Source organism: Lepidochelys olivacea (assembly GCF_965140295.1).
Source record: "Lepidochelys olivacea isolate rLepOli2 genome assembly, chromosome: 12".
Classification (NCBI taxonomy): domain Eukaryota; kingdom Metazoa; phylum Chordata; order Testudines; family Cheloniidae; genus Lepidochelys; species Lepidochelys olivacea.
In genome coordinates, this window is record NC_140422.1 from 30,462,831 (window position 1) to 30,489,483 (window position 26,653).

The 26,653-nt window shown below is 37.3% G+C and overlaps 1 protein-coding gene across 3 annotated transcripts in view; it reads left to right on the forward strand.

The window, feature by feature from the left end:
* The window catches only part of WWOX (WW domain containing oxidoreductase), a 689,035-nt gene that overhangs the window by 177,437 nt on the left and 484,945 nt on the right, over positions 1-26,653 (forward strand). For all 3 annotated transcript variants that reach the window (XM_084644383.1, XM_084644382.1, XM_084644381.1), the window contains exons 7-8: positions 2,589-2,774; positions 6,754-7,018. In XM_084644383.1, coding sequence (XP_084500509.1) covers positions 2,589-2,774; positions 6,754-7,018 — 451 coding nt within the window. The remainder of the gene's footprint in view (positions 1-2,588; positions 2,775-6,753; positions 7,019-26,653) is intronic.

Genomic DNA, 26,653 nt, shown 5'->3' on the forward strand with positions numbered 1-26,653 from the left:
TCCATGGTTAGATACGGAAGAGACCGTAGCCTTTATAAAGGAAGCACAATAAGCACGGGAAGAACTATAGACTATGAGTTGGAGCAGTGGTGCTCCTGAGCAGTTTTGTGGGTGCTCTACACTCTGGGAGGGGGACCCTTCACTCTGACACTGATGAAACTCCTCTGTGTCATGTCAGCCAACTTGCAGTTAGTGGCAAATGACAGGGTTTGATTCACTGCCTATTAGTAATTCCAAATGGTTAAAAGTGCCTTGTGTAAATCAAACCTACAATTATGAAGGAACTGCATGAAGATCAATAATTTTTAATAGTTAAGTGCTTAGTGTTTCCTGTTTAGTTTTTATTTGTACATTTCAATGGATTTTTTGCATATCTCTTTTGTGACCTGCTTTCCTGTCTTTCACTTAGTCAGGATGTGTGTGTACATCTGAGGGCAGCATTTGACCTGTAATATAGATCTACATATTTCAAGATGAGGGAACTTTGAGTCAATAGCAGACGCACACCGGTGACATGCCATGGTTTCCACTGTTTACATACTGCAGCACAGTTCTAAATCGTATTATACTGCTGTCTAAAAAGACATGTATATATCTTATCTGCAAATGCATTTTTACAGAAGTGTCACATAAACTTTCTGAGGCGATACAGAGGCATCTAACACTTCATAAGATGCATTCTCTGAAGGCTTGTAACTTTGTATTCCTTTTGGCAAGCACAACATGCACCCTCATTTTTTTGTGAGTTCAAAATAAACTGACGACAGAAATGAATATTGGCATTGCATATGAGTGCTGTGCAGTTGCAATTCAGGAGTGGGGCAAATTATGCCTACAAAAGGAAGGTTGCCCTTTTGAAAATATGATCTTATGTTTCTGTGAAGGTACTCCGGGTTGGTCATCCTTTGTTCCTTCCATCTATTCCTACTGTGTGGAGTGGGTTTGCACAGGTGAAACACAGGCAGACTTTGACCCAGGATGCTTGAACAGAAACATAGAGCCACATTTTCTAAAATGCAGCCTCCCTTTCGCATACTTCGAATATCCACAATTTATTTTGCTAGTGTAAAATGTGGGAGCAAATTTAATGGGAAGGTTGCACCTGCCAAAAAAAAAAAAAAAGCAGAAGCTCCGCCCATTAGAAAATAGAAAAGGAGTACTAGTGGCACCTTAGAGACTAACCAATTTATCTGAGCATAAGTGAGCTCAGATGAAGTGAGCTGTAGCTCATGAAAGCTTATGCTCAAATAAATTGGTTAGTCTCTAAGGTGCCACTAGTACTCCTTTTCTTTTTGCGAATACAGACTAACACGGCTGCTACTCTGAAACCTGCCATTAGAAAATATACTTCAGAAAGCTTCCATGTGTTTCAATATTCTCCTCTAAAGGTTTCTGTGAAGCTTCTGCAAGAATGAACCTAAAGATAAAAATAAGGGACTGTTGACTACTGATCAGACATCATTACATTACTATTTCAGAACTGTGCCATAGTGAACTGTTTCTGGGTTTCTAGTTGAAATTTATTTTTAACTAAAGGGTTTATCTATCTATCTATTCTCATTGATGATAACATTCTCAGTATTATCATATTTAACTGATGTCTGTCACCCCTTTTTTTAATTTCCACAAAAGTCTTTTAGATAATTAGGCTGTTATTGAAGATGGGACTTTCAACAGTGCGTAAAAGGTGCTCAGTGCCTAATTATGTTAGGCTTGTTTGGAAATCCAAGTCTTAATTTTTGACATTTCTCATAGGATTGTCTCTGTAGAACCCTAATACTGGGACACATGTGCCCTGCTGCTGCAGCCTTGGAACCACCCAGAAAACTGGTGATTGTTGGCTTGTGCACTTGTCCTCTCGTGGTACATAAGTAAGCATGGCCCACAGACATCCCATCAGCAGGCAGTGGGTAGTTGAAACAGAAGACAAATGAACCATTCTTCTGTTTCCCCTATACTTGTTCTTTGTTCTATTTTAAATTATACATTTTGGGGTTGGTTAGCTGTTTGTAAAAATTAGAGCTTTTTTTTTTGGCTTGACTTTGCCTATTTGGCAGTTCAATACGTGACACAGCTGACAGATAAAAAGTTGGGTTTTAAAAGGTGTCAGGTCTGCAGCACTTAAATGTCCATAATGTCTGTGCATGAAGGTGACTTGCGTGGAGACTGCTCAGGTTGTGTAATCTTTACTCTTTGGGCACATTAAGACCAAGAATATGGGGTAGAATTCCTACGGTTAGAGGAATTATGTCTTGCAGATTGAGCCTGTCTCCTACTTTGGAGGTTTAATGTTATCTGGAGTAGAATATCTGGAGGATCTGTTGAATGTATCTATGCATGTCCACTATTTTTCTGTCCATTCCAAACCTTTGTGTTGATGGTGGACCTGGAGATGCAAAGTATTTGAGCTCCAGTTGTTCAGTTACCTTTGTTTTGTTCCTTTGTTTGTTTGTTTTTTCCAGTGGATGTTCTGAAATGATAAGAAATCACAACAACAGTACATTTAATTACATCTAATTCTTTGTACTTTTTTATTTACTTGATTTGATTTGATTTTTTAATGTCAGCATATCTTGTTGATTATTCAGGCCTCTTCATGTGCTGATCTGCAATGCTGCTGTTTTTGCTGCTCCATGGTCCTTGACAGAAGATGACCTAGAGGCCACCTTCCAGGTGAATCACTTGGGGCATTTTTACCTTGTCCAACTTCTTGAAGACATTCTACGCCGCTCATCTCCAGCAAGAGTTGTGATGGTTTCATCAGAATCACACAGGTTGGTTAAAATCAGAATATGTTCTTGATTTAGCTCTGATTGGCCCTTTCTGCAATCCTTGGGATGAAACCACCACAGTGGAAATACCAAACTTTAAAATAAAAATACCAGTCCTAAAGTGCTTACTTTTGCTTGAGCAATTCTTTTTGAAGTCAGTAGGATTACTCCTATACAGGATTTGTCCCTGAGATTCTATGTGCATACAAGTTTCATAATACTGCATAGGTTGGTCTTGGTCACTCTTCGTATGAATGCAGATTTCTCACTGCACTGCAGGCCACTCATTGATTTTTGCTAGGAGATGGAATAATAATTGATTAAATCTGAATGGCATGACCTTTATTGATTTGTCATTCAACAACTTCAACATCTTACCAAGAAGAATGTGCAGTTATTCTAGCAGGAGAAACAATGCAATTAAGGACTGCTAGATGAAATCCAATAGTTTTATAATGAGAAATTAGGGAATTCAATGCAGACATTAGCTGTATAATTGTAGGAAGGGAAGTTTGTTAGTTAGTCTATATTAGAAATCTGGCTGTGCCTCTTTTGGTTAAATTTTCAATTAAGGTATCAGATGGCACTTCTCTCTGATTACCTTTAGGAGTACAATTTGGCAAAAAGCACAATATGAAATTTCAGACATGTTTGCAATGATTTTAGAACATTTTTAATAACTGAAGAGAAGGAAGTTTTTAAAAAGACAAAACAATTACTACCTGAAGTAGATTATGGCCCAGATTTTAAAGGTAGTTAGCTGTTGCAACGTTAAATGTAGCAATACCTAACTGATTTAGACACCTACACCTAAATCTCTCTTTCAAAAGAGATTTAGGCAATAAGGAGTCTAAATCCCACCTATAGTCAATGGTATTTTGGTGCAGCAATGTTTCTAAATACCTTTTAAAATCTGGGCCTCAGGGCCCAATTCTGAATTCTTTCTGCATCCAAAGCACATGCTGGCTTCAGATTTAGTTCAGAATGTGCAGGGATTGCAGGATTATTAGGCCCATGATGGGCCTGCTTTAAAACATTATTGTTGATTTCTATTTCACTTTTTTGCATGGTGTGCAAGAGATTTAGCAAAGCAAGAGGGGAAATGTGCAACTACTTTATTTATTTATTTCTGCACTGTTTTAAGAGACCCAGAATGAAGCTTATTTTTTTAATCATGTTTCCATAGAATGTAACCCTGGAGATCCGGTAGAGAGAGACCAGCCAAGGGCCAGGCTGAAATCTTTATCACTTCCAAACAGAGAGGCTTATGGTATAAATGACACACGGAAGATAGATTTACTTTTACCATTTTAAATTTATGATGGCTGAAATGAAAGGAAGCAATAGAAAATGCTGGTAATAATCCTCCCTGGTGTTAAAAGACATGAAACATCTAGTAATTAGGTGGTAACAAAATCTGGACATCCTTATCTTTGCAAATCACACCAGGTTTGTGAAAGCAAGTCGCAGAGTCCTGTTAGGAGTGAGGGAGGCTACTGTGGGGCAGGCAAGATATCTCTCGAAATAAATCTGCCAGCTCCAATTACTTGCCAGATGTGGAGGGCACAATGGGATATATATAAATGAGCTGTTGTTTAATGGCAGATTATGTTGAATTGTCAGCTGCTTGTTTCCCTTTGTATGCTTGTATCTCAAATAGTATTTTAAATGACATCTTTGGGTTTTTTTCCCCTTAAGTGCTATGTGGAACTAGAGCTCATATCTTTACACAGCTTTATCTTTGTTTTGAAAAATAAGATTATTTTAAAGTGCTCGTTGCTAACTGAATGAGATGAGCCAAGTTTTAGGAAACCTATCAAAAAATAAGTCGCTGTGCATGTCAAAATATAATTACTAATACAACCTATTGCTTTTCTATTTTAGGGATTCATTTCTTGTGTCTTAAATCATATTTAAACATTTAAAATAATTGTTAAATGGCTGTTTTTTCTAGCTGTTCAGTGACAATAAGCTGATGAGGAGGGCTAGTTTAGAGAGCAGGTCTTAATACTGGTAGTACTTTCTAACTTACTTGAGAACACTGAGCCTTAAACCGTGTTGTAAAATGGAAGTGTTGGTATATAATTACTTCCATAAACCGTGGCTGAATCTTTTTGTTGTAAACAAGACTCCCTGTTAGGGGGAAAATAAAGTCCTATGTTTGCAGAAATTATTATGCTAGACTGCTCTGAGGCAAAACATGTATTTGCCTCTCTGGTCCTTTGCTCTATTCTATTTACTTATCTGGATTCAGTGCAAATGAATTGAGTTTAAAGTCATTTTAGATGTAGTTTAAGTACATCGTACGAAAATAAGAATAATAAGTAGATTGACTTTCTTCCTATCTTTATTTGTGTATAATTAATTTGATTGTCCAACAAGGTGAATGGAGTTGCTGATGTAAGACTGACTCACAGGATTGGGCTGAAAGCGTGTCACTACATTACTATTGTGTTGATAATGGACACAAAACACTGTATTTGTATAATGACAGGTTTCAGAGTAGCAGCCGTGTTAGTCTGTATCCGCAAAAAGAAAAGGAGGACACAAGTCCTCCTTTTCTTTTTGTATTTGTATAGTATACTTTGGTGTTTTAGACAGCTACTAAGGGAATGATTAGCAAAGTCTGCCACCCTTATTCATGTTGAGTAATAATTTACTCCTGGATTTGCCCCGTTGATTTCAGAATTGTGCCCTAAATGAATGTGAAAATTATGAAAGAGGCATTTTATTACCTGAGATCAAATGAGGGACTGATTCTGAAAGGGACAAAGCATTGTCAGCTCCTATTGACTTTGGAACCTTGTAGTCTTTTTATTTGTGTATTTTACTGTTTTTGCCCCGACATAAGTTTAAAAAACCCCAGCAAACACAAACAAACCAGTCAATCGCTTAACTTGGAATGTATAATGCAAAATCAGGAAAGGCATTTTAAAATATTTTTATAACGTACACCACGATTATGTTTGTCCCTCATTTCTCCAGCTGATTCTGAAAGCTCTACATATTGAAGTGGGTTTGCTAGATCCCACCCTTTTTTTGTTTTTAAAGCAGCACTCTTGTGTGGAGCATAGTTTTGCAACTATCAGTGATATTTATTTCTCAGGACTAATATGTACTGGTAATTTAATAAACTAAAAATGTAAGGATGGATAGAGAACTATCTAGAAAGTAATGTTTTTCATGCAAGTGTCTTTAGTAAATTCACTATTTTGTTATTATTAAAAAAAGAGAGAACCAAACAAACAGCTGGTGTTTAATGACTCTGTCAGACCCAATTAAAAAACATCAACTAGTTACTTTGATTTGTGTTCAATCATATCATGGGTATACTTAAAAACATTATAGTCTGCCAGAACACATTTTGGCTTTGTTTACATTTATCTTTTAACATATAAGACTATTGATGGCAAGTTACCAAGGTTATAACCACTTTATAATCATCAATTTTTAATCTAAAAAGAGTCTAAGAGGCAGCAAGAGTCATCTGTAGTTACTTGGACACTTAAACTAAAATATGCAGTACTTGAGCATTAGATTAAAATAATCTAGTAAAAAATGGTTAAGAATGAACACTGTATTACTCTTCTTTGAAAAGCAGAAATCTTTTATTCTAAATTATTTAAATGTATGTTAATCACGTGAGTCTTCAAAAACAAAATTAAAAAGCTGGTTTTGTTCCTGTTGCAAAAGAATGTAGTTCATATAGTATAAACTATGGCTTTTAAATAACCTATCTTTTGCTTCTGATGTGAATTTATTTAATAATTTTACTCCCATATAACATTAAGTTCTTTTTGAGGACCACAAGCAATTTCTTTTAGATTTTAAGAAACTGCTAAGCAAGTTGCATGTTGGTTGCAGTCCAAATTCTGCTGTCATTTGCAGGAGCACAACCTTTGTGACTTCCAAGGAGTTGTTCTGTTTTAAATGAGAGCAGAATTTGGCCCAGAATGTCTAAAGCACGTGCACTGTTTTTTAGATTTTCAGAAATTAAAGATTCCTCAGGAAAGCTTGACTTCAGCCTGCTTTCTCCATCTAAGAAAGAGTTCTGGGCTGTCGTGGCCTACAACCGTTCCAAGCTTTGCAATATATTGTTCTCCAATGAGCTAAACCGCCACCTTTCTCCCCACGGGGTGACTTCTAATGCAGTGCATCCTGGAAATATGATCTACTCATCCATTCATCGCAACTGGTGGGTGTATACCCTGCTGTTTACCTTGGCTCGGCCTTTCACCAAATCCATGGTAAGTGAATGCCTTGCAGCATTTTACACATCTTCAGTTTTTAAATCATGGGACTGGAGTTATAAAAATCCAGATGTACATATTTGCTTTAACCTTTTGCCTCTTTTTAATGCAAGCACGGTTTTAATGGTGATCATGCTGTCAACCCTGTGAGCTGTAGTAAAGGGTCCTAAAACCATTTCAGATGAACTTTGTCAATCTAAAGTAATATGTACAATGTTGGAATGCCTGATTTCCATTGCCCTGTTAATGGGTAGCTGCACATATTAGGGGTGGAATGCTGTGGGGTTAGTGATATGCTTCAATACACATTTAAAGAATTTAAAAAGTTGTTTTGAATTTTCAATTAAGTGCATGCTCAGGTACATTTGGTTTGTAAATAGATGAATATGTAGGTGCTGTGATTAAAGAACCTTGCTAATGGCATCATTGATAGCTGAAGGAAAGCACTTTCATTGTACACCCTTCTTTTTCAGAGGCTTATAACTTCCTGGTGAATATCATCTTCCTTATCCTTATTCGTAATCCAAAGGCAGTGATTTCCTTGGTGGTTTTTTTTTTTTTTTTTTTTTAAGCAGGAGTGTGGGGGGAGTTGTGGGAGAGTGAGTGAGTGTGTGTGTGCGTGCTATCAACAGGTAGAATTCCACAAGGCCATTTTTACAAATCTGAGCATGGAAAATATATTGACTGTTTCAAACACGTCTTTTTGTGTTGGGATAACCCTCAAAGTTGCCTGAATTTAAAACATACCACTCAATGGAGAGAAGACCTTTGGATTCATTCGAAGAAATTTGTTGAGAGATAAAGTTGTAAGTACCCAATGCATGGGGTGTGGCCAGGGATTTGCCATTTGAGGAGCTAGATAGCCAATATAGTAGTCTCAGGTTCCTCCTGCCCCCAAAAGTCACTGATCTATCATTTTAGAGAACAGTTTCTGCAGCCTTTTTACATATTTTCAGACAAACTATATTACAAATGGATTAATAATTACAATATTTCAGTAGCCCCCCCATAGAATGATGAGTTAGTTAACAGAACCTCATGGCTTGAAAGGATTAAAAGTAACACATTAAAAATGGGTCTACTTACTGTTTGATTCCCTACAATGGGCCCTTTCCAATGCACACTGAGGTCAATGGGAGTCTTGACATTGACTCTAGTGAACATTGGATTGGGTCCATTACGCAGAGAAGGTTAACTAGGCCTTTCGTGCCTACCACTAGCGTTCTTCTTTATTAAGAGATTACAGTGCTGTCAAATGGGGGTGTTAACCCCTCTTCCTCCAGTTCCTCACCTCAGCTATTTCTAAACTATCCAGATTGGTTTGTTGGGCTCAGGATGACTTTAACTTTGCTGAGAATTGCCTGCTTTTGAACCTTATTGACTGTGTCTTATCATTTACTTACTGAGAGGGAATGATGTTCCTGAAGAGGAAAAAAATGGCTCCATCCTGTTTGAGACCGAGCATTTAGGGTGTGGAAAGAAGGTATCTGTACCCATACTGAGTCGAGCCTATCTTGGTAGTTGTTCAGCCCCATCTTGGGCCCTCTCACAATAGACAAAGTGATGGATGCCAGAGGTTGTGAGGTTGCACAACTCATTGTCTCTCTGAGCCAGTGAAACAGACAAACTGAATTATTTTCATTTGAAAAGAAGCAGGGAAGGAGAGGACAGGAGTGGGGTATCATCCCTGAGTAGCTCCATCAATAATATTACCCCCAATAGTTTGTCAGATTAATGGCTGAGTCACATGCTGAATCTGTGTAATTATGTATAAGAAAGGGTCCTGATTGCATGTTCACTTAGTCCAGTTTTGCAGTGGTGTAGTTCCATTGTCTTAAATGGCATTCATCCTAATTTACATAGGTGCAAGTAAGTAGAGAGTCAGGCCCAAAACATATAAAAGCATTTTCTCTATAAGTGGCCTGTAGGCCAAAATTCCAGAGATATCTCCAACAGTAGGGCCAGATTCCAAGTGATGCCTGAACCAGCCTTCACTTGGGACAACAGAACTGAGCATACGCCTGCTCTCACAGTTTGGCATACTAACAGTTGCGCAGGCAATCTGAATAGTCTCTCAGTTCTGTGTGCAGGTTGCAGAATTTGTATGTGCAAAACACGTGTTCCAGTGGGGTTGGTTGGTCCATGAACACTATCAGCTGTTGAGGCAGGTGTTAGAATTCTTCAACCACACATGCAGTAGTCAGCATATCAAAATTATGCATGTACACGTGAGCTTGTTGTCCAAAATCCAGTCCCTGGAGCATCTGCTAAGATAGGGTAAATGTCCTTCTTATCCACAAGCATTACTAGAGTATGGTTGGTGTGTCAGGTAACGGTATCAGTTTACAGAAAAAAGATGCAGCTCCTGGGATCTGTTATGAATATAACAGTTTTATTTACTTCGATGCATCTTCTTTGATGAGCCCTTTGTATTTGTGTTTTGTTTGTGTGGCTCAGATAAACTCATCCTTTTCTATTTTAAATTGTAAAATGCTAATTAGGTCATTTCAGAAATTATTTTATCATTGTATCACTTCTTTTGATAATAATCTCATATGATATGATGGTATCTGGTGTGTAAAAGAGAGTTCGAGATCAGCATTGACTAGACAACCATCCCTAAAGCAAGCCATATTGCTTCAATCAGTTCTTTGTGTGTTTTTCTTTTAATCACCTGAGGCTTTACAAGTGCTATTGTAATGGTCCTGGATGAGGGCAGATCTCATTATTATAGATTAGTGTGTCAAATCCTGTCTGAAACCTCATGGATGCTACCACTGCCAAAGTTGGTATCAGAACCTGGGGACCCACAGAAAATGTGCATCCCTTTCACAGTGTGCTGCCCAGCTATGCTGTACTCCTAGTTAAGCCATAGGGAGGGATTTTTTGTTGTAGAAATTAAATGTTGCCCCTAGAAGTTTGCTCTACTCCTTATCCACATTGTTAGGGCCTCACAGTTTACTCCTCCTGTCACTAAGCTGGAGTAGGCTTTCTGGAGCAGCTCCACTTTCACTCTGTGGTTTGGATACCGGAGTCTTCTCCCCATTCCTATTGCAGATGTCCCCAGAGCCTAGACTTGTGTTTTGGGCTGGGTACTGCATTTGTCTGAGTTTGAGGCTGCAGTTACTGTGGGCACAGACCATATGTTCATAGTTTGTTGCATATGTGTAACATCAAAAATGGTTAGGACAGTGAGGCCCTGATCCTGACTGGGGCCTTTTGATGCTATTACAATAGAAACAGTTAATAATAATAATTTTTCATTTTATTTCACAAAACAAGGGTTTAGTAGAGAAGCACTGAGAATGGTGGATAACATGGTAGGGCTCAAAGGCCAAACTTTTTGGAAACCTAGTCTTTAAATTTTCACACCTAGTGTATCCACAATAATACATTCCTCCAATTTGCTAAACTGGTTACTGCTAATTACTGAGAGCTTTTCGTTTTCATTTTTGTCACATTTATTTTTGTGATAATGACCTAATGGCATTTTTAAATTGTCTACTTATAAATTATACCAGCTGGTCAGATGTTTCATTTTGATTCCAAATAGTGGGCAAAGGTATATCTTGTGTGTTTTTAAAAATGCCCCTTTTTTTTAGTGGTTAAGTTCATAAATGTGGTGGTGCTCCAATCTGAATGTGACAGTGTATGATTCCTTCAGAGATGAATGTTGCTGTATATTTGTATATCTTCATTCTTGGGAGAGGTCATGCAGCCTCTTGCATGTGGCAATGAGAATATTCTGCATGACAGAATTTAGTCCAAGGAAACATTGCCTATAGGCCTCTAGTTTTAGCTGATTCCCTGAAGCATTGAAGAGAAGTGTTCTAATATACACCTTTCTTTATTTGCTGTTACTTGCTGTGACTATAGTGACTTTAGTTACAGTAATTAGGCCACTCTTCATGGAGTCAGGCTATTTTAAGTGCCTGTTCTAAGCAATAGTGTTACAGATGTCTAACTATACTACTGGATATTCTTAAGTAACTTTCTTAAACTTACTCTTTCTTTGAAATCTTAGGCTTTTGCCCATATACCATGTTAATCATTGCTGTAAATAGATTATCATACTGAAAGTAATGCAACTCCACCCCATCCAAGCCTCTCTTATGGCTGCCTACAAGTGGAGTAATGAGTGATATACTGTATCAGTGCTAGTCATAGTGATTCACAGGAAGTTTGCAGGTGTTCTGCTGCTGAAACTTGTTAACATGGTGATTCCAACAGATGTTTATACTATTTAGACTAGTGAAAAATTGAACTTGGATTCTTTCCCTCTACCCCCAACCCATACTTTTCCCAAACCAAGACATACTGAAATTAGTTAAAACGGATGTCCATGCTTGTTTTTTTTTGTGTCAGATAGTAATATCAGCAGCAGCTCTGTCCTGTTTTGTTTATTTACTGCTTCTGTTATTGCAGCAGGCAGAGGCCATAATCAGGACCAGGTCCCTATTTTGCTTGACATTGTACAATCGTACATTAAAAGGTAGGCCTTGCCTTGGAGAGCTTACAGTCTACTTCAAGACAAACTGCAACAAGTGGATGTTACAAACAAACAAATGGAAGTATTGGAGAAGGGATTCTGAAGGTAACAGTGGTAGAAAATACATGGTTACATAGACTAGGTATGTGTCCAGCTGGCTTGATCTATGTCTTTAAAAAATAAATTATAAAACAAAAATATACACAAGGTTATTAAGTTGACTTTAAAATGACACGGCTAAATAGTCTCTCATGTTTCTAATTAATGTAAATCTGTCATTCAAAACCCTTTCTGACTTCTTGCTAGACACATGTACAATTAAAATTCAATACATTTATCATAAGATTTAAACTTTGATACAGAATATATTAACTAGTGTCACCACGTATGATCTTGTCAGTGTACAATGGCATATAAAAATGGAAGCACAGTGCTATTAGCTCACGAAAGCTTATGCTCTAATAAATTGGTTAGTCTCTAAGGTGCCACAAGTCCTCCTTTTCTTTTTGCGAATACAGACTAACACGGCTGCTACTCTGAAACTCTTGCTATAGTCTTACATAGAACCAAATATTTTTGTTGGCAGGTAATAGAGAAGAAAGAATATCATGTGTTAGGGTTTCAAGAGCTTAACAGATGTTTCAGTGAACTACATTTTCAAATCCTTTTACATGAAAAAAGGAATAGAATTTGTAGAAGTTCTGAGATGATTGGGTTACGTTTCCTGTTGCAATGCAAAGCCAGCCATTGCAGTAGAGTTTTAACAGATGTGCTACTCCCTTTTTAATGGATGGGAATAAAACACTGGTCTTTTGCAGAGTTATAAATTATAGCTAGAAAAGCACAAGATGTCAATGTCTTAACCTCACCTAGCCATAGCAGGGTAATTCTGCCCTTGAATAACCTGCCAGAGATTTATAGTTTCAAAATTTTTAAATTTCTAAGAGGTCAATAGATGTACAACCTATGTTTTTTCTTGGAAAATATTAACATTTTAGAATGGGGATTTCACTATTAGATTATGTGCTATGGAGAAATATAAGGAATGCATTTTAGTTACAACCACATCTCAGATCTGGACATCAGAAGTGTAGATGAGGCATCAAATGTTTTGGTTTCATGTCTGATACTACCTCAAGGCTTTCATTCAAATATTACGCGTTTAGTTTATTTGATAATTTGTGCAAAGAATTTAAAATTTCTGTTTGTGTTGCTTAGTTGGCACTCTTGCCCCAAGCTGAAAGGTCCTGAGTTCAAATGTCAGATAATGATTTGAAGCTTTAATGTTTCCATGGCTTCTTTTAAAGAATCTGGGATAATATTTATATTCTGGTCAACATTCCCTCTTAAAATAAATAGAATTTATTGTTCAAAGGTCTGTGTGGCTGTTGTTAATTTCATGATGGCTGCCCTGAATTACTGAACAATTAGGCCCAAATTCTGCCCTGAAATATGGATATAAAATCTCAAGACAAGTCATTGCATGAGAGGGGTGTTTGCCAGACTAGTATTTGGCCATTAGTAGCTGTATAGCTCATGACTGAAAAGCACGTTGAGGTGTCTTGAGTATGAAGAACAGTAGGTATTCCTTTTGAAAAGAACACTACACCTTAGAGTCTGACCTTAGCATTATTTCCTGCTGAATCCTTAGTTTAAGAACATGATGTTCGAGGGGAAAGGGAGTAAAGCTGGACTGAGGACCTATGGGGGATTAGCACTGATGTAAAGCTGCAGGGTTTGTGGTTCCTTTTGAAGAGAACACGTAGGAGTCTGTATTTTTTTTTTTACATAATTGCATTAAACGTAAACAGGAACTAAATGTTGAACTGCAGATTCCAGCTCACCAGCTGACAGGGTGGTGGTGGGTGTATCTCCACCCACAGGATAACTTTTGTCCAGTTGTAACCCTTACTAAATGCAAATCGATTTGTTTACCTGCCTGCAGAATAGTAATAGCTACCCAGCACACAGGGTAGATGGAACCTGTAGAGCTCAGACTGTGGAGGGGAAAGAAAGAAGGCTAGTGCAGGGGAGTGTTCTGATTTGAGAGTACTGGGATGAGGGAGGAGGCAGGGATCCGAGGTGGATCATCTCTCAAGCATAGAGACACAATTTCTCTCTCCATTTAAAATTTCTGGACACTACTAATAAGCCAAAGTACAATTTAAGTTAAAGAAAAGCTATGTGTATTTGACGTCTATTTTTTTAAATATAAAGTAGTGAAACTTACGGAAAATTTGGGTTTAAAACCAATGCATTTCCTGCTGACTTTAGTGGGAAAAGAGTTTCTTGCTGGCCTGAGCTTTATTTATTTATGTGATTATTTATACATACTACTTCTGTGTTAGAAATAAGACGGCATGGTCTGCGCAGTAGTCTCAAACATCAACAGCCTGTGAAAAATTAAAACTTGAAGTGGTAGTTCCAAAATAAAATTTAATATGCATGCTGTTAAAGGTACACCTACATGTTTGGGAACTAAGTATCCTACATGTCTGAGAGTTAAGTTGTTCTACTCTTTTCCATTAAAATAAGAGTAATACACAGTATAGGGGAGCAAATGCTCTCCCTGCCCTATCCCTCTACCATAAGAATGGAGGGCCTTGATGGAAACAGAGCCAGTTCAGTTCTGCTGCACACGGGGGCAGGGATAGATTCCAGAAGCCTGCCTGTGTGCCATGCAACTCAGCTCTGCAGCAGAGTCTAAATGTGTGGGTGTTGAACAGTCCAGCAGATCCATCGCTTCTGCCTACCGAGGAATGCATGGCAACCATGAGAGCAACTACAGCCCAGACGTTTCAGTCTCTTCTGTAAAGCAGCTCTGCTGCTGTTGGATGTCCTCAGGGAGATGTTTCCTTTTACCCTCTTCCTCCCAAGATCCTGGGGAACTCTAAAGTGCCCAGCCCAGCTTCTTGGACTTTGAGCTGGGGGCAGCAGTTGGCCCATAATGATTGTACTCTAAATAATTATACTATATCTTGAAACGGATAGCATATTTTCAGCATTTCACCCTGGAAAAGCCTCCTTATATGAAACAGTTATATATTTGTGGAATGTCTGCATGCACTTCAGTAACTTTCCATAATAAGGTTTAAATTTCCCATGTTGCAACTTCATATTCAGCCCAGCAGCTCACCTGCTCTTCTGTTGCCTCCTCTTAATCTGAGATTTGTAGATGATTGCCCTCAGAGTTGTTAATCAGTACAAGGGAATATTGATTATTATTTTCTTTTGTTACTTCAGGTTTTTAAATCAGCCAGAAACAAAGCTCCTGACTGAGCAGCAGCCTCCTCCCTTCCCCCAAAGAAAAACCTTTGTGGGTTTAAGGTGTATTAAAAATGAAATAATGAGCATTTAACGAAGATTTTTCAAAGTAATCCTTTTTATTTTCACGTTCTGATATGATTTATCTGTAACTTCTTTCTTGTCTGAAATTCCCAGACTCCATGTCTTTTCTCAGTTTGCTCAATTATTTACTTGCTTTCCAGTTCTAATATCTGTCTTTCTTTTGTTCTTCATTCTCTCTCTTTTGCTCATCTCTGTCCCCATATCTCAGCTGTGGCTACATTGCCATGGCCTTATCAGATCTCTTAAGTAGCATTAGTCTGATCAGTGTATGAATGGGAGGCCTCCAAGGAAGGAAAGAATCTGGGGAGCACAGTTGTATTTAGGTGCTCAGGTACCATACTGATGGGCATAGCAACCTGAAAAAAACAGAATTTATTATTCACCCATTTTGCTTTGTTCATACTCACTTTTGGTCTTTGGATGTCACCACACTGTGTTATTTACAAAGAGTTTGCCATGCCCTTCTACATCGTTGCCAGAATGTTTCTTTTACTAAAGCATTGAAATTTTGTATTGTTTGCTATGAAAGTTGATATTCCACTGTGAAAATTAGGAAACCAACAATATAGTAGTTTTCCTTGCAGACAAAAGGCAGAAATCCAGAACTCTGAGTTGTAGGGGAATCCTTAATTTATATTTGCAGTGATAAATGTAATGTATATTTACTAATGCTTTGCAATTCAATGAAATTAAAATATTTTTATTCTGATTTTAACCTTTCTCTATATCAACCATTACCTTTTACTTTAATATTACATGGAGGTAGAAGACAAAGTTCTCAGGGCCATCAATGTCTTCCACTGGGCAAGCATAGGAAATTGATTAGGATTAGGGCTGTCAAGCGATTACAAAAAATAATCACGATTAATTGCACTGTTAAATAATTATAAAATACTATTTATTTAAACATTTTTGGATGCTTTCTACATTTTCAAATATATTGATTTCAATTACAACACAGAATACAAAGTGTACAGTGCTCCCTTTATATTTATTTTTGATTACAAAGATTTGCACTATAAAAAACCAAATAGTATTTTTCAATTCACCTTATAAAAGTACTGTAGTGCAATCTCTTTATCCTGAAACTTGAATTTACAAATGTAGAATTATGTAAAAAAAAGAAAAACTGCATTCAAAAATAAAACAATGTAAAACTTTGGAGCCTAAAAATCTACTCAGTCCTACTTAAGCCAATTGTTCAGACAAACAAGTTTGGTTACAATTTACAGGGGATAATGCTGCCCGCTTCTTATTTGCAATGTCACTTGAAAGTGAAACTAGGCGTTCGCATGGCACTGTTGTAGCTGGGGTCTCAAGCTATTTACATGCCAGATGCACTAATGATTCATATGTCCCTTCATCTTCACCATTTCATAGGATATGTGTCCATGCTGGTGATGGGTTCGATAACAATAAAAGCAGAATGGACTGATGCATGTTCATTTTCATCATCTGAGTCAGATGCCACCAGCAGAAGATTGATTTTCTTTTTTGATGGTTCAGGTTCTGTAGTTTCCACATCAGAGTCTTGCTCTTTTAAGACTTCTGAAAGAATGCTCAATGCCTCATCCCTTTCAGATTTTGGACAGCACTTCAGTTTCTTAAATCTTGAGTCGAGTACTGTAGCTATTTTTAGAAATCTCACATTGGTACCTTCTTTGTGTTTTGTCAAATCTACAGTAAAAGTGTTCTTAAAACGAACATGTGCTGGGTCATCATCCAAGACTGCTGTAACATGAAATATATGGTAGAATGCAGGTAAAACAGAACAGGAGACATAGAATTCTTTCCCAAGGAGTTCAGTTACAAATCTAATTAGTGCATTATTTTTTTAACGAGCATCATCAGCATGAAAGCATGTCCTCTGGAAAGGTGGCCAAAGCATGAAGGGGCATATGAATGTCTAGCATACCTGGCATGTAAATACCTGGAAACGCCTGTTCTCACTTTCATGTGACATTTTAAATAAGAAGCAGGCAGCAGTATTTCCCATAAATGTAAACAAACTCATTTGTGTTAACAATTGGTTGAAGAAGAAGTAGGACTGAGTGGACTTGTAGCATCTAAAGTTTTACATTGTTTTGTTTTTTAGTGCAGTTATGAAACAAAAAAATCTACATTTTTAACTTACACTTTCACGATAAAGCAATTGCACTACAGTACTTGTATGAGGTGAATTGAAAAATACTATTTCTTGTTTATTATTTTTACAGTGCAAATATTTGTAATAAAATAGTAATATAAAGTGAGCACTGTACACTTTGTATTCCGTGTTGTAATCGAAATCAATATATTTGAAAATGTAGAAAAACATCCAAAATATTTAATAAATTTCAATTGGTATTCGATTGTTTAACAGTGCAATTAATCGTGATTAATTTTTTTAATCATGATTTTTTTTTAAAGTTAATCACATGAGTTAACTGTGATTAATCGACGGCCCTAATTAGGATATGCTCATCTGCCCATTAGGATGTTCCATTGCCACTCTATTCTCTAGTCCATAGTGAAAATCCTCATATGTCATATATCTTTGCAGAAGAAGATAAAAACAGAAAGAATGTAAGACATGGTAAGTGTTGTGTTAGTCAAAGATGTGTCCACTCCTGCAAATAGCAGGTGCTGTGTGTATACCCACAGGACACAGTTCTAAGGGAATCTGGTACATAGACCAAAAATGTGCTAAACACAAAAGGTTACAGGATTGTAATGGTCAATAAAGCAAAGGGAAGGGATTGCCATTCTTTTGATGAAAGGTCACATCTTAAAACCAAATAAAGCCAGGTGATTCCAACAATCCCAAGGCTGTCTTGGTGCTCAGCCTTCCAGATACAGCCAACTGTTTCAGACCAGAAATGGGTTAATACTCCGCACACATAAAGAGACTTTAGTCACTCCCAGGTCAAGCCTGAACAGGAGGTACTGCTGGGTTTTACTGAAAAATTTGTATATGAAATATTCCTTTGTCTCCCAACCAAACAGATTGGGAGAGTGAGACCATCTTGCCCAAATTTTAAACTAGTGCTGTTTTGGGGCCTCCTACAAAGATTACTTGTTATCCAGCCCACTGAAATAAAATTTATCATATTAAGTTAACTAGTCACATCACTCCCTCCCTTAAAAAATAGTAGAATCAATATTCTCACTGCACACAAGAATAGCACATTCTTTAGGGCAACAGCCAAATACCGGGTTATTACTGAAACTGAAATGTCACTTATCAAAATGACACTATCCCATATATTAAAGCTTCCTTTAGTAATAGTTAGGGGCAGGACGGCCCAGTCTTGCATGGCATCTCTTTGTATCTGCTCCGTGATTCAATGACAGAGCCAGTCTGGTCAGACACTCTGTTATTAAACAGGTTTTGCCTAGTCACATGGCTGTCATACTTTGCACTCTTCCCCTGAAGAGCAGTGGCAACTCAGCTACTCTTAATGGACAGAGAAGTGGGCAGACAAATATATTACATAAACACAGGGATTGCTATCTATTTCTTTACAATATTGTCTTTGCAAGTAGATAATGTTACAGTAGTATTCTCGATATTCTTTACGCTTACTGGAGAGAATACCTAAGGAATACTGGGTGAAATTTAGACCTCATTAAAGTCAAGGGGAGTTTTGCCCATCCATTCTCCTCTTCCCCACCATTCTGACTGGTACAAAATATGTTCTGCTCTATTAAAATTAGTTCTGTTATTTTATCACAGTGTTCCATTGCTAAGGATATAGTTAGAAGCAACTTAGCTCAGTTTTTGCTTACATGAAAAGAGAAATCATAAAATATTTCTTTTGTGTAGCTTACGTTAAATCAGGATTAATCAACAGGGGTTTCTTGGCAGGCAGTGAGACACTTAGCTGAAGCATGTGAAATGCCTGAAAAAAGGTGGGAATAACAATGCAAGGGAAAACATGCACTGCAAACCTTTTGATTTATTTATGGCATATGTGAGTTGTACAAACCAGTGAAATAAATTAAATATACATGCTTGGTTCTTTCAGTGCCTTCTAGGCAAATAAGTAGTAGATTTTGTTTATCACTAGTTTATCATGAAAATTCAGCAATGAGGTCATCCTGTATAAATAGACAGGCAACCCTGAATGCTCAGAAGCCCTTTTTGGAGATTGTTATGAAGGTTATTGTTTTTCTTTCTTCAGTTATTTTTGGATGAATTAATTTGGTGCTTATGAAACTGAGTGGCTGTTAGCACAGGAAAGAGTCAGCCAACACCAAGCAGCTGGGCTGCTTCCGGATACCTTCCAAAAGTGCCTCACTTTTTAAACTTTTATCACCCCAACCATCCCAATTCTCTTGATTGGCAGTCTCTGAGGGAGGCTCAATCACGCTAACTTGTGTTACTGTTGTGATATGGACAAATATCCAAAAAGCACTGATTTGATCACAGAAATAAGTCTGTACTTGTTCCTGAAACAGGATTTCAAGGAGGTCTCCTCTGAATATTTAAAACTCCATCTTTTCATTAGATCCTCTGGGTGGATGTCTGGTAAATGTTCAAATAGACATTATCTTGGCTGTGGTGTATACCAGTCATTATTATTTCTAATTGTTAGTTTTGGTCCTCTATGCAATACTTTCATACAGTTAGGATCAGCAGCCACTGTGCTAGACTCTGTACAAAGTAAAAGATGGTCTCTACTATCCCTTTTATAATTTAAATAGCATTAAATCATGTCTATATTACTGACATGGTCCCCATTACAAGTTTCTGAGTGCTTCTGCCTCACAATCTTTAATATACTTGTTTTCACAACACCTTCATGAGGTAAGGTAGAATTGTTATCCCTGTGTTTCAAATGGGGAGCTAAGTCACACAGAAATGAAGGCGACTTGCCCAAGGTCACGCAGGAAGTCTGTGGTGGAGCAGGGAATTGAACTCAGGCTCCCAAGTTCCAGGCTAGCACTTCAAGCGTCTGATAATTATTCTTCTCAGTAACAAGACAATAATAGAGCTAATATTTTCATATAACAGATATCTGTAATCAGAATAATAGTCAATACATTGCAGTATTATAATGCAGCATTTATTATGGTCTATTACTGACATTCTGAAAAGATTATCAGAACTACTCACAAGAATCAGACTTGAATTTTAGCCAATAATGAGTTGCTAGCACCTTTCCTAAAAAGTTAAGTTTCAAAACTATTTTATATGTTAATTTAATTTTTTAGCCTTTCAGAGGGAGTCACAACTATTATAGCATACATGTAGTTGATATTTTAAAAACAGCCAAATAGTAAAATACATGAGAGAATTCACCAGACACTTTTACCTACTGAAATTACTATGCTGTGAGTGACGTGAAATATGAAAAACAAATCTTAGGTTAAGATGTAAAATGGCACATTTGGTTTCCAGTTACAATTGTCTGACTCGCCAAACTGTAAAAGACATGATAACATCTTAATAATGGTGGGTTGCACAGAAACAACTGAAAGAAGACCATAAGGAACCTGAATTAAATAGCACTGTAATAAATTATTGTCCTTCCATAGTGTGCATTGACTTCCTCTGGTTTTTAAAACTAAGGTTTAATTGATCTAATTTAGAGTCCAAGATCTGGAGAGTGGTTTTTTTTGTGTGTCCATGAATGTTATCATGGAGAGCTTCTTTGATTCCCTGAAAGAGTAGACACCACACATGAAGTCGCTTTCTCAACTGTGCCACTTGACTATGAAGCAGCTGGACTTTTAGATGAGAAGGTCTTTGCCCCCACAGATTTGATCTGTCAGGCCTTTAAAACCATATTTGAATCTGCTTTTTGGCCTATGTCCTATGATTTTGAAAGTTGCCTACCTGGTGGTATCTGTACTGCCACAGAGCCCTTTGGCATATATAGCTGCTGATCCACAAAGAGCCATGTATTTGGACAAAGCTCACCATCTGTGTATTTGCCTTGCAAAGGCAAATAACATGCACCCCATTTTAAAAAAGCACTGTGGAGTTGCATAATAAAACATGTTTACGTTGCCTCAGTTAATGAGGTATGGCCTACAGAAGTGGATACATTTATGTATTATACAACTGCTTTATTCCAAGATGCTCTTTATGAATGGACAGATGTGCAGAAAACCTCATTGGCCACATTTACTATATGTTAGGTAGCATATATTTTTTAAAAAATACAGCTTAGTTTTCTATATAGAATTATAATTTAAAGACTATTTCCTAAATGGAAGATGTTTTATTTAGTGACATTAATATTTCCCCTAGGCCTCCTGGGATACCTGCAATGCTTGACCATACCGTGGTCTTTTTATCTCTTTATACCATATTTGTAGAGGTGCCATACCACTTTAAACATTTCCCCAATCAGTTTCATATGATGGGTTCCCTTTAATCATTTACATTCTGAGAAAGTCAAATATTCCTTAAGAAGCCAAAGTAATCTAACAGAAAGTATAGTGTTTGTGCAGCTGGATATCTTATTTATTTGAAGTTCTGAGAGAAATCTCTTCTGACGTTAGAAAAAAGAGGGAAGGGTAAACAGTAAGAGTATCCAAGTAATCTGAACTAGAAAATCCCTTCTTTTAGAGCTAAGTCATTTTTTTTTAAAAAAGAAAAAGTATATTTGCAGTATTCCCTCCCCCCCACACACACCCAAAAAATGCAGTACATCAAATGCAGAGGGCTATAAAATGTTTTCTTAGTATTCTCACTATTATATATTATTAAAAACCTGGTGACCTTTTTATTTTATTTTAATTTAAAATTCCTGCATAGGTGAATGCAATAAATCTCTCTTTCTGAAAAAGTGATTAATCTGTTTTGTTTTTTTGCATGTGACATGTCATTTATTGTCATGTTGGCTTTCCCTTGACATGATAACCACATAACTAAATTACCATTCCTGAAAACTTTTTTGTAAGACCGTGATTAAAAGAATGTAAGTGTGTCTGTGTATCTTATCTCTCTCTCTCTCTCTCTCTCTCTTTGGAAGTTGTCAGTTATCAAGTTGTCATATCAATAGTGTTTTCCTCTCTTGTTGTCTCCTCCTTCCCAGAGTTATGCAATTGCTGGTATCTTTCTTCTGGATGAAAATGTGAGGGAATGTGCCAGTTTTTCTTTTCTGATGTCAGTGTTCCTTGCATATGTGGTAATTTTCTGTCTTCTAAAGTGTTATTGTATGCTTGCTACTCACTGTTCAGTGGCGCCTCTTCATGTCTCATCTGGGGAATTAGCTCACTGCCCCCATCTGGTGGTTGTCCAGCCCCTTGCCTCAAATCACTCATTTGTGGTCTCTTTCTCACTGGTCAGGAGCTGCAGCTCCAGCCAAGTCACAATTGTCCTCCCCTTCCAGGGTCTCGCCAGAGTCTCTCGCCACCCAATCTCTCTCACCCAGCTGAGGCAGCCTATGGCTAATTGGCCTCTCTCGCCTATATCAACTCTGCATGGATAGTGTGGGGCGAATGCCCCATCACATAAAGACATGGCTCTAAATAATTATGTTCTTTTGCCAGCCTGGAGAGCGAGTTAGATGCCCACATAGAGGGAAATGGCCTTGTGAAAAAAAACTAATTAGGAGATCTGGTTTGTTTTCCCACTGGATATTCTGTAATTTGGTAATCCTCTTGGCTGAGGTGTTGTTTTTTTTTTTTTTCAAATCACTCTGTCAGGGAGTGAGTGGGTGTGAGGTTTACTTAATGGCTCAAATCCTATGGAGTTCTTGCCCACTCTAACCCTGGGACCTCCCACTCCGCTCCAACTTCCTCCTAGCTTCTCTGTATCCCTGTCTTCCCTTCCAAAGTCTGTGGTTGTGTCTCCCAGAACAGTAAATGAAGCCTAAACCATCTTTACTTTTCTTTTGGTTTTAACATTAGCATCTGTGTCAGCGATGATGTGACCTTCACCCTTTCTGTTCCTGGCCTGTCCCCTTAACCAGCAGAGATCCCCATTCATTCAGAGGTCTTTTACTCGCTGTTTGCAGGATAGAAAATCCATCCCCTTCAAACTGGAAATAACTATCTTGTCCTTTGTCAGATATGAGAGACTTGTAATTTATTGCATCTTTGTCTCTAAAATTTAAGAATATCCTTTTTGACATTGTTTAACATATATCAAAATTATGACACTTGGAAAAGCATTTTTTTTAAATGTCAGCACAGCTTAGAATATTTTTCAAGAATAGAGGAAGATTTGTTTCCCCTCCTCCCTTAAAAAAGAAAAATCACACCTGATCTGTTTTGCCAACTTTAAAAGATAGTTCCTTATTTTTTAAAGGGTGTTGGATGGCATGATCTCTGATTATTTAGCATGCACAGGGAAATGGTTGAATGTACCCAGTCTTTTATTTGATTCAGGAGGAAATGTGAATAAGTATTGCTGAGTTGATCATGCTTTGTTCAATATAAAAGCAAACAGTAATCCAATCTATTATTTATTCAGATTAGTGTGAAAATAATAAGCATATAGTATAATCAGGGTCACCATAGATTTTCCTACCTGCTAAAATTTCAATTTGAGAATTATAAGACTCAAGCCATTGGGATTTCCTGACCATTTTATTTTGCTGTTTCTAGGAATTTTTAGAATGGTAGCATCAATCTTTTCTTGACAAGTAGCATGACAATAAATATAAACAGCACAGTCAAATTCCATCCATTATTCTAGTGACAACATTTTTTTGCAGTTATTTAATACCAATATTGATATAGCAGAATCTTCTGTGCATGTCAAAAAATCTATATACAGTATATGAGGAATTAAATTAATTGCAAAAGCATCACATTGAAATGAAATAGATGTATCATCCAGCTTTGCTATATTTTATTTAAAAGTAAAGTCATTTTTAATGTATACAAAGAATGATTTATCTAAAAAACCAGAACCTACTTATCTTGGATGTGCGGGGTTCGTTTAATAGAGTTGTGGTCCTCTGTGTTTTATAGCACTTCTAGTAATACTATCTTTAAGAGCAGATACTTCTAAAAATGAAATTCTTCGGGAAGTACCACTTCCAGGGGCTAGACTTAATATATTTAAGATGGAGATTGCTATCAGTTCACAAGTATGTTAGGCCAAAAAGTTGACCTTCGTGCGGTCAAACAATCCTGATACTATACTGCATCTATTGTCTTAAATTCACCAAAGCAGTTTGGCTCACAACCAAGTCATACAATGCAATTTGCTAATTCTAAATCTTTGATCAGTCATAAATTCCTTTGCAGCAACAAAGAATTGAAGATCCAGCCATATGTCACTGGGATTGCAATTTTCCCTATCTGAGCATAAGGTCTGAGCTGTGTCTTCATGAAAATTTATGCAAAGTCCACCTGGGCTGTTAGGAGTGAACTTTCCGGCTGTACTTCATTGGAAGATGGTTTGTTTACAACGTTTTGCATTTTGTTTCCTCCTCATTGGACTTCGACTGAACCATCCAGTGGTGAACCTTGAAGCACTTTTTAGACTAACAGGAGTTGAAAATTATACCATTTGTTATTGGAAGGGTAATTTTCCTCTATGTGTACAATCAGGTCTCAGACTTTCATGTATGACCTCAATCTCATTAATATATTTAGATATTTAGGGTCAGGTTTTTTTAAGTTTAGGATTACACAATTACAAGGATGCATCTTGTGCTTCATTTAGGCACACTTTACATCTTCAACAAATAGCTTGTTGGAAAGCTAACTTACCATTTGCACATACCAACACTTGATTTGCTCACTCATATAGGGATTTGGTACATAAATGTGAATACTTAAATGTGAGTACCAAACTTAAAAAACAAAAGTCCACCTCTTCCATTTAGTGTAAACCCCTTCCTTGAACTGGTACATCTAGTATTATAGTTTTTGTGTATGCACTCTATACTTATCAATATGGAAATTACAACAAAACAGATGTATCTGACAAAGTCAGTGTATTTCAGATAATGATAATAATAATAAATAATATTCAGCAAAGTTCCTTTACAGCGCCATAAATAAGAACTATCCATAATGCCAAACATTGCCAGATACTTGGTCAGTCAGTCAGTCATGCTGCTACTTTCTGAGCATCTGTTGTCCATATAATTTTCTTAAAGACCCTGTGGTAAAGGCTGTGGGAATCAGGAGATCTGAGCTAAGTTCCCTTGTCTGAGGGGGTGAGGGGGTTCTCATGTTGACCAAGTTGCTTAGTCTATTTTACCTGAGCTCACCATCTTTACAACAGGGAAAATACTTCCTTACCTCACAAGGAGAGGATAAATCATGAATGTTGGTGAGTAGCTCAAATACTAAGGTGTTGAGGCCATATAAGTCCTGAGACAGAGACTCATAGATTGACTACATTGCAGGTAACTATGTGCTTTAGGCATTACTCCTACAGAAGTATTTATTTCAAATTGCTCATAGTCTCTCTCCTTTTTTGCGAAATTTTCATTGTATTCTTCCAAGGCACATATTTTCAAACCAGCTTGAATAAGCTACTAACTGCTCTGGTGTCAGCACCAAATATCAAGAGTGCACAGATGAAAGCCTGTTCTATATTTTTCTTTGTGTTGTCAGACGCCTGGCTTGTCATTTCCACAGAGTTTTATTTATTGCAGTAAATGTTGTTCCTGCTACAACATGCTTTCATATACTTCCCTTATAGCCAGTCTCTTGTGGGTCAAATAAATGAATTATCATCTTTATTTGTGTTATCCACTGAGCTAAATTAACTTCTGATACTTTCAAGTGGACTGAGTATTTTTGTATATTGTTGTAAATCAAGACCAGGTACTAGTGATATGTCACAGTGAACTGAATATGAGGCAACAAAATAATATAGGATGAGAGATATAATCTATAGCATGATGTACATAATTTAGCATGATTTATATAACACCCACTTCCAGTGAGTTGCCTGTCAAGCTAGTTGAATGTGTTAAAATGTTAACTCTTCTAAAGCACTTCCTCATCTATTAGTTCTAGGAAGATTTGTTCTCAAAAGCAGTCATCCCAAGCTTCTGTCTTGGAAGCTACAGGTAGAGTGGATGACAAAGCAGCTTCTTTTCCTCCATTTTTGGCATTTGCAGAGAGGAAGAGGAATGGACTGGTTCCTATTTCTATTATTATTATTTGTATTGTTGGAGTGCCTAGGTGAGCCCTTGTCTGTTTGGTGGTGGGGCTGGGAACTCTCAGCTGCCTTTCAGTCCTCTTGTCTTGGCTCAGTTCACATAGGAACCCCTGACCAGACTCCCACTACCTTTTCTTGGCTTCCTAATTAGTGAGCAAGTAAACATACCAATTCAATCCCCAGTCATCTACAATGAAGCACTCCAGTGTTCAGTGACACTTGTTACTTTGGAGTCCCCCTATCCACACACTCCACTATGGACAGGCAGATACATGGAAGATCTGTGCTGGCAGAAGGGAAGAGGGGGAAAAATGTAAAATTTTTGTTCCCATTTGTCTTAACATACTAGTTCCATACTGGAACTAGTAAAATGAAATACTAGAAAATGAAAGCTGGTTCTTGTCTGTTATTAATGCCCAGCACACTTGACGTCTTCATAGTTACCAGTTGACTAAAAGTTGCCTAGTATGCATTCGTATTAAGTGCACACTTCTGTACTTCTGTGTATATATTCTCTTACAAACACAGAATTTAAACAAATTATTGTCTCTCTCACCCCTTGTTCAGCCCTCCACCCCTTTGTTGTCTTCTAGAATTCTAGCTTAGTTATAAAGGCTAAGACTAATCTAAAGCACTTGATCATCTTAAACGGATTAAAAGATATAAGGCCTTTTACTGATAAAGGCACCTTTAAACCTATCCTAGGCTTTAGATCCATGTAAGCTGC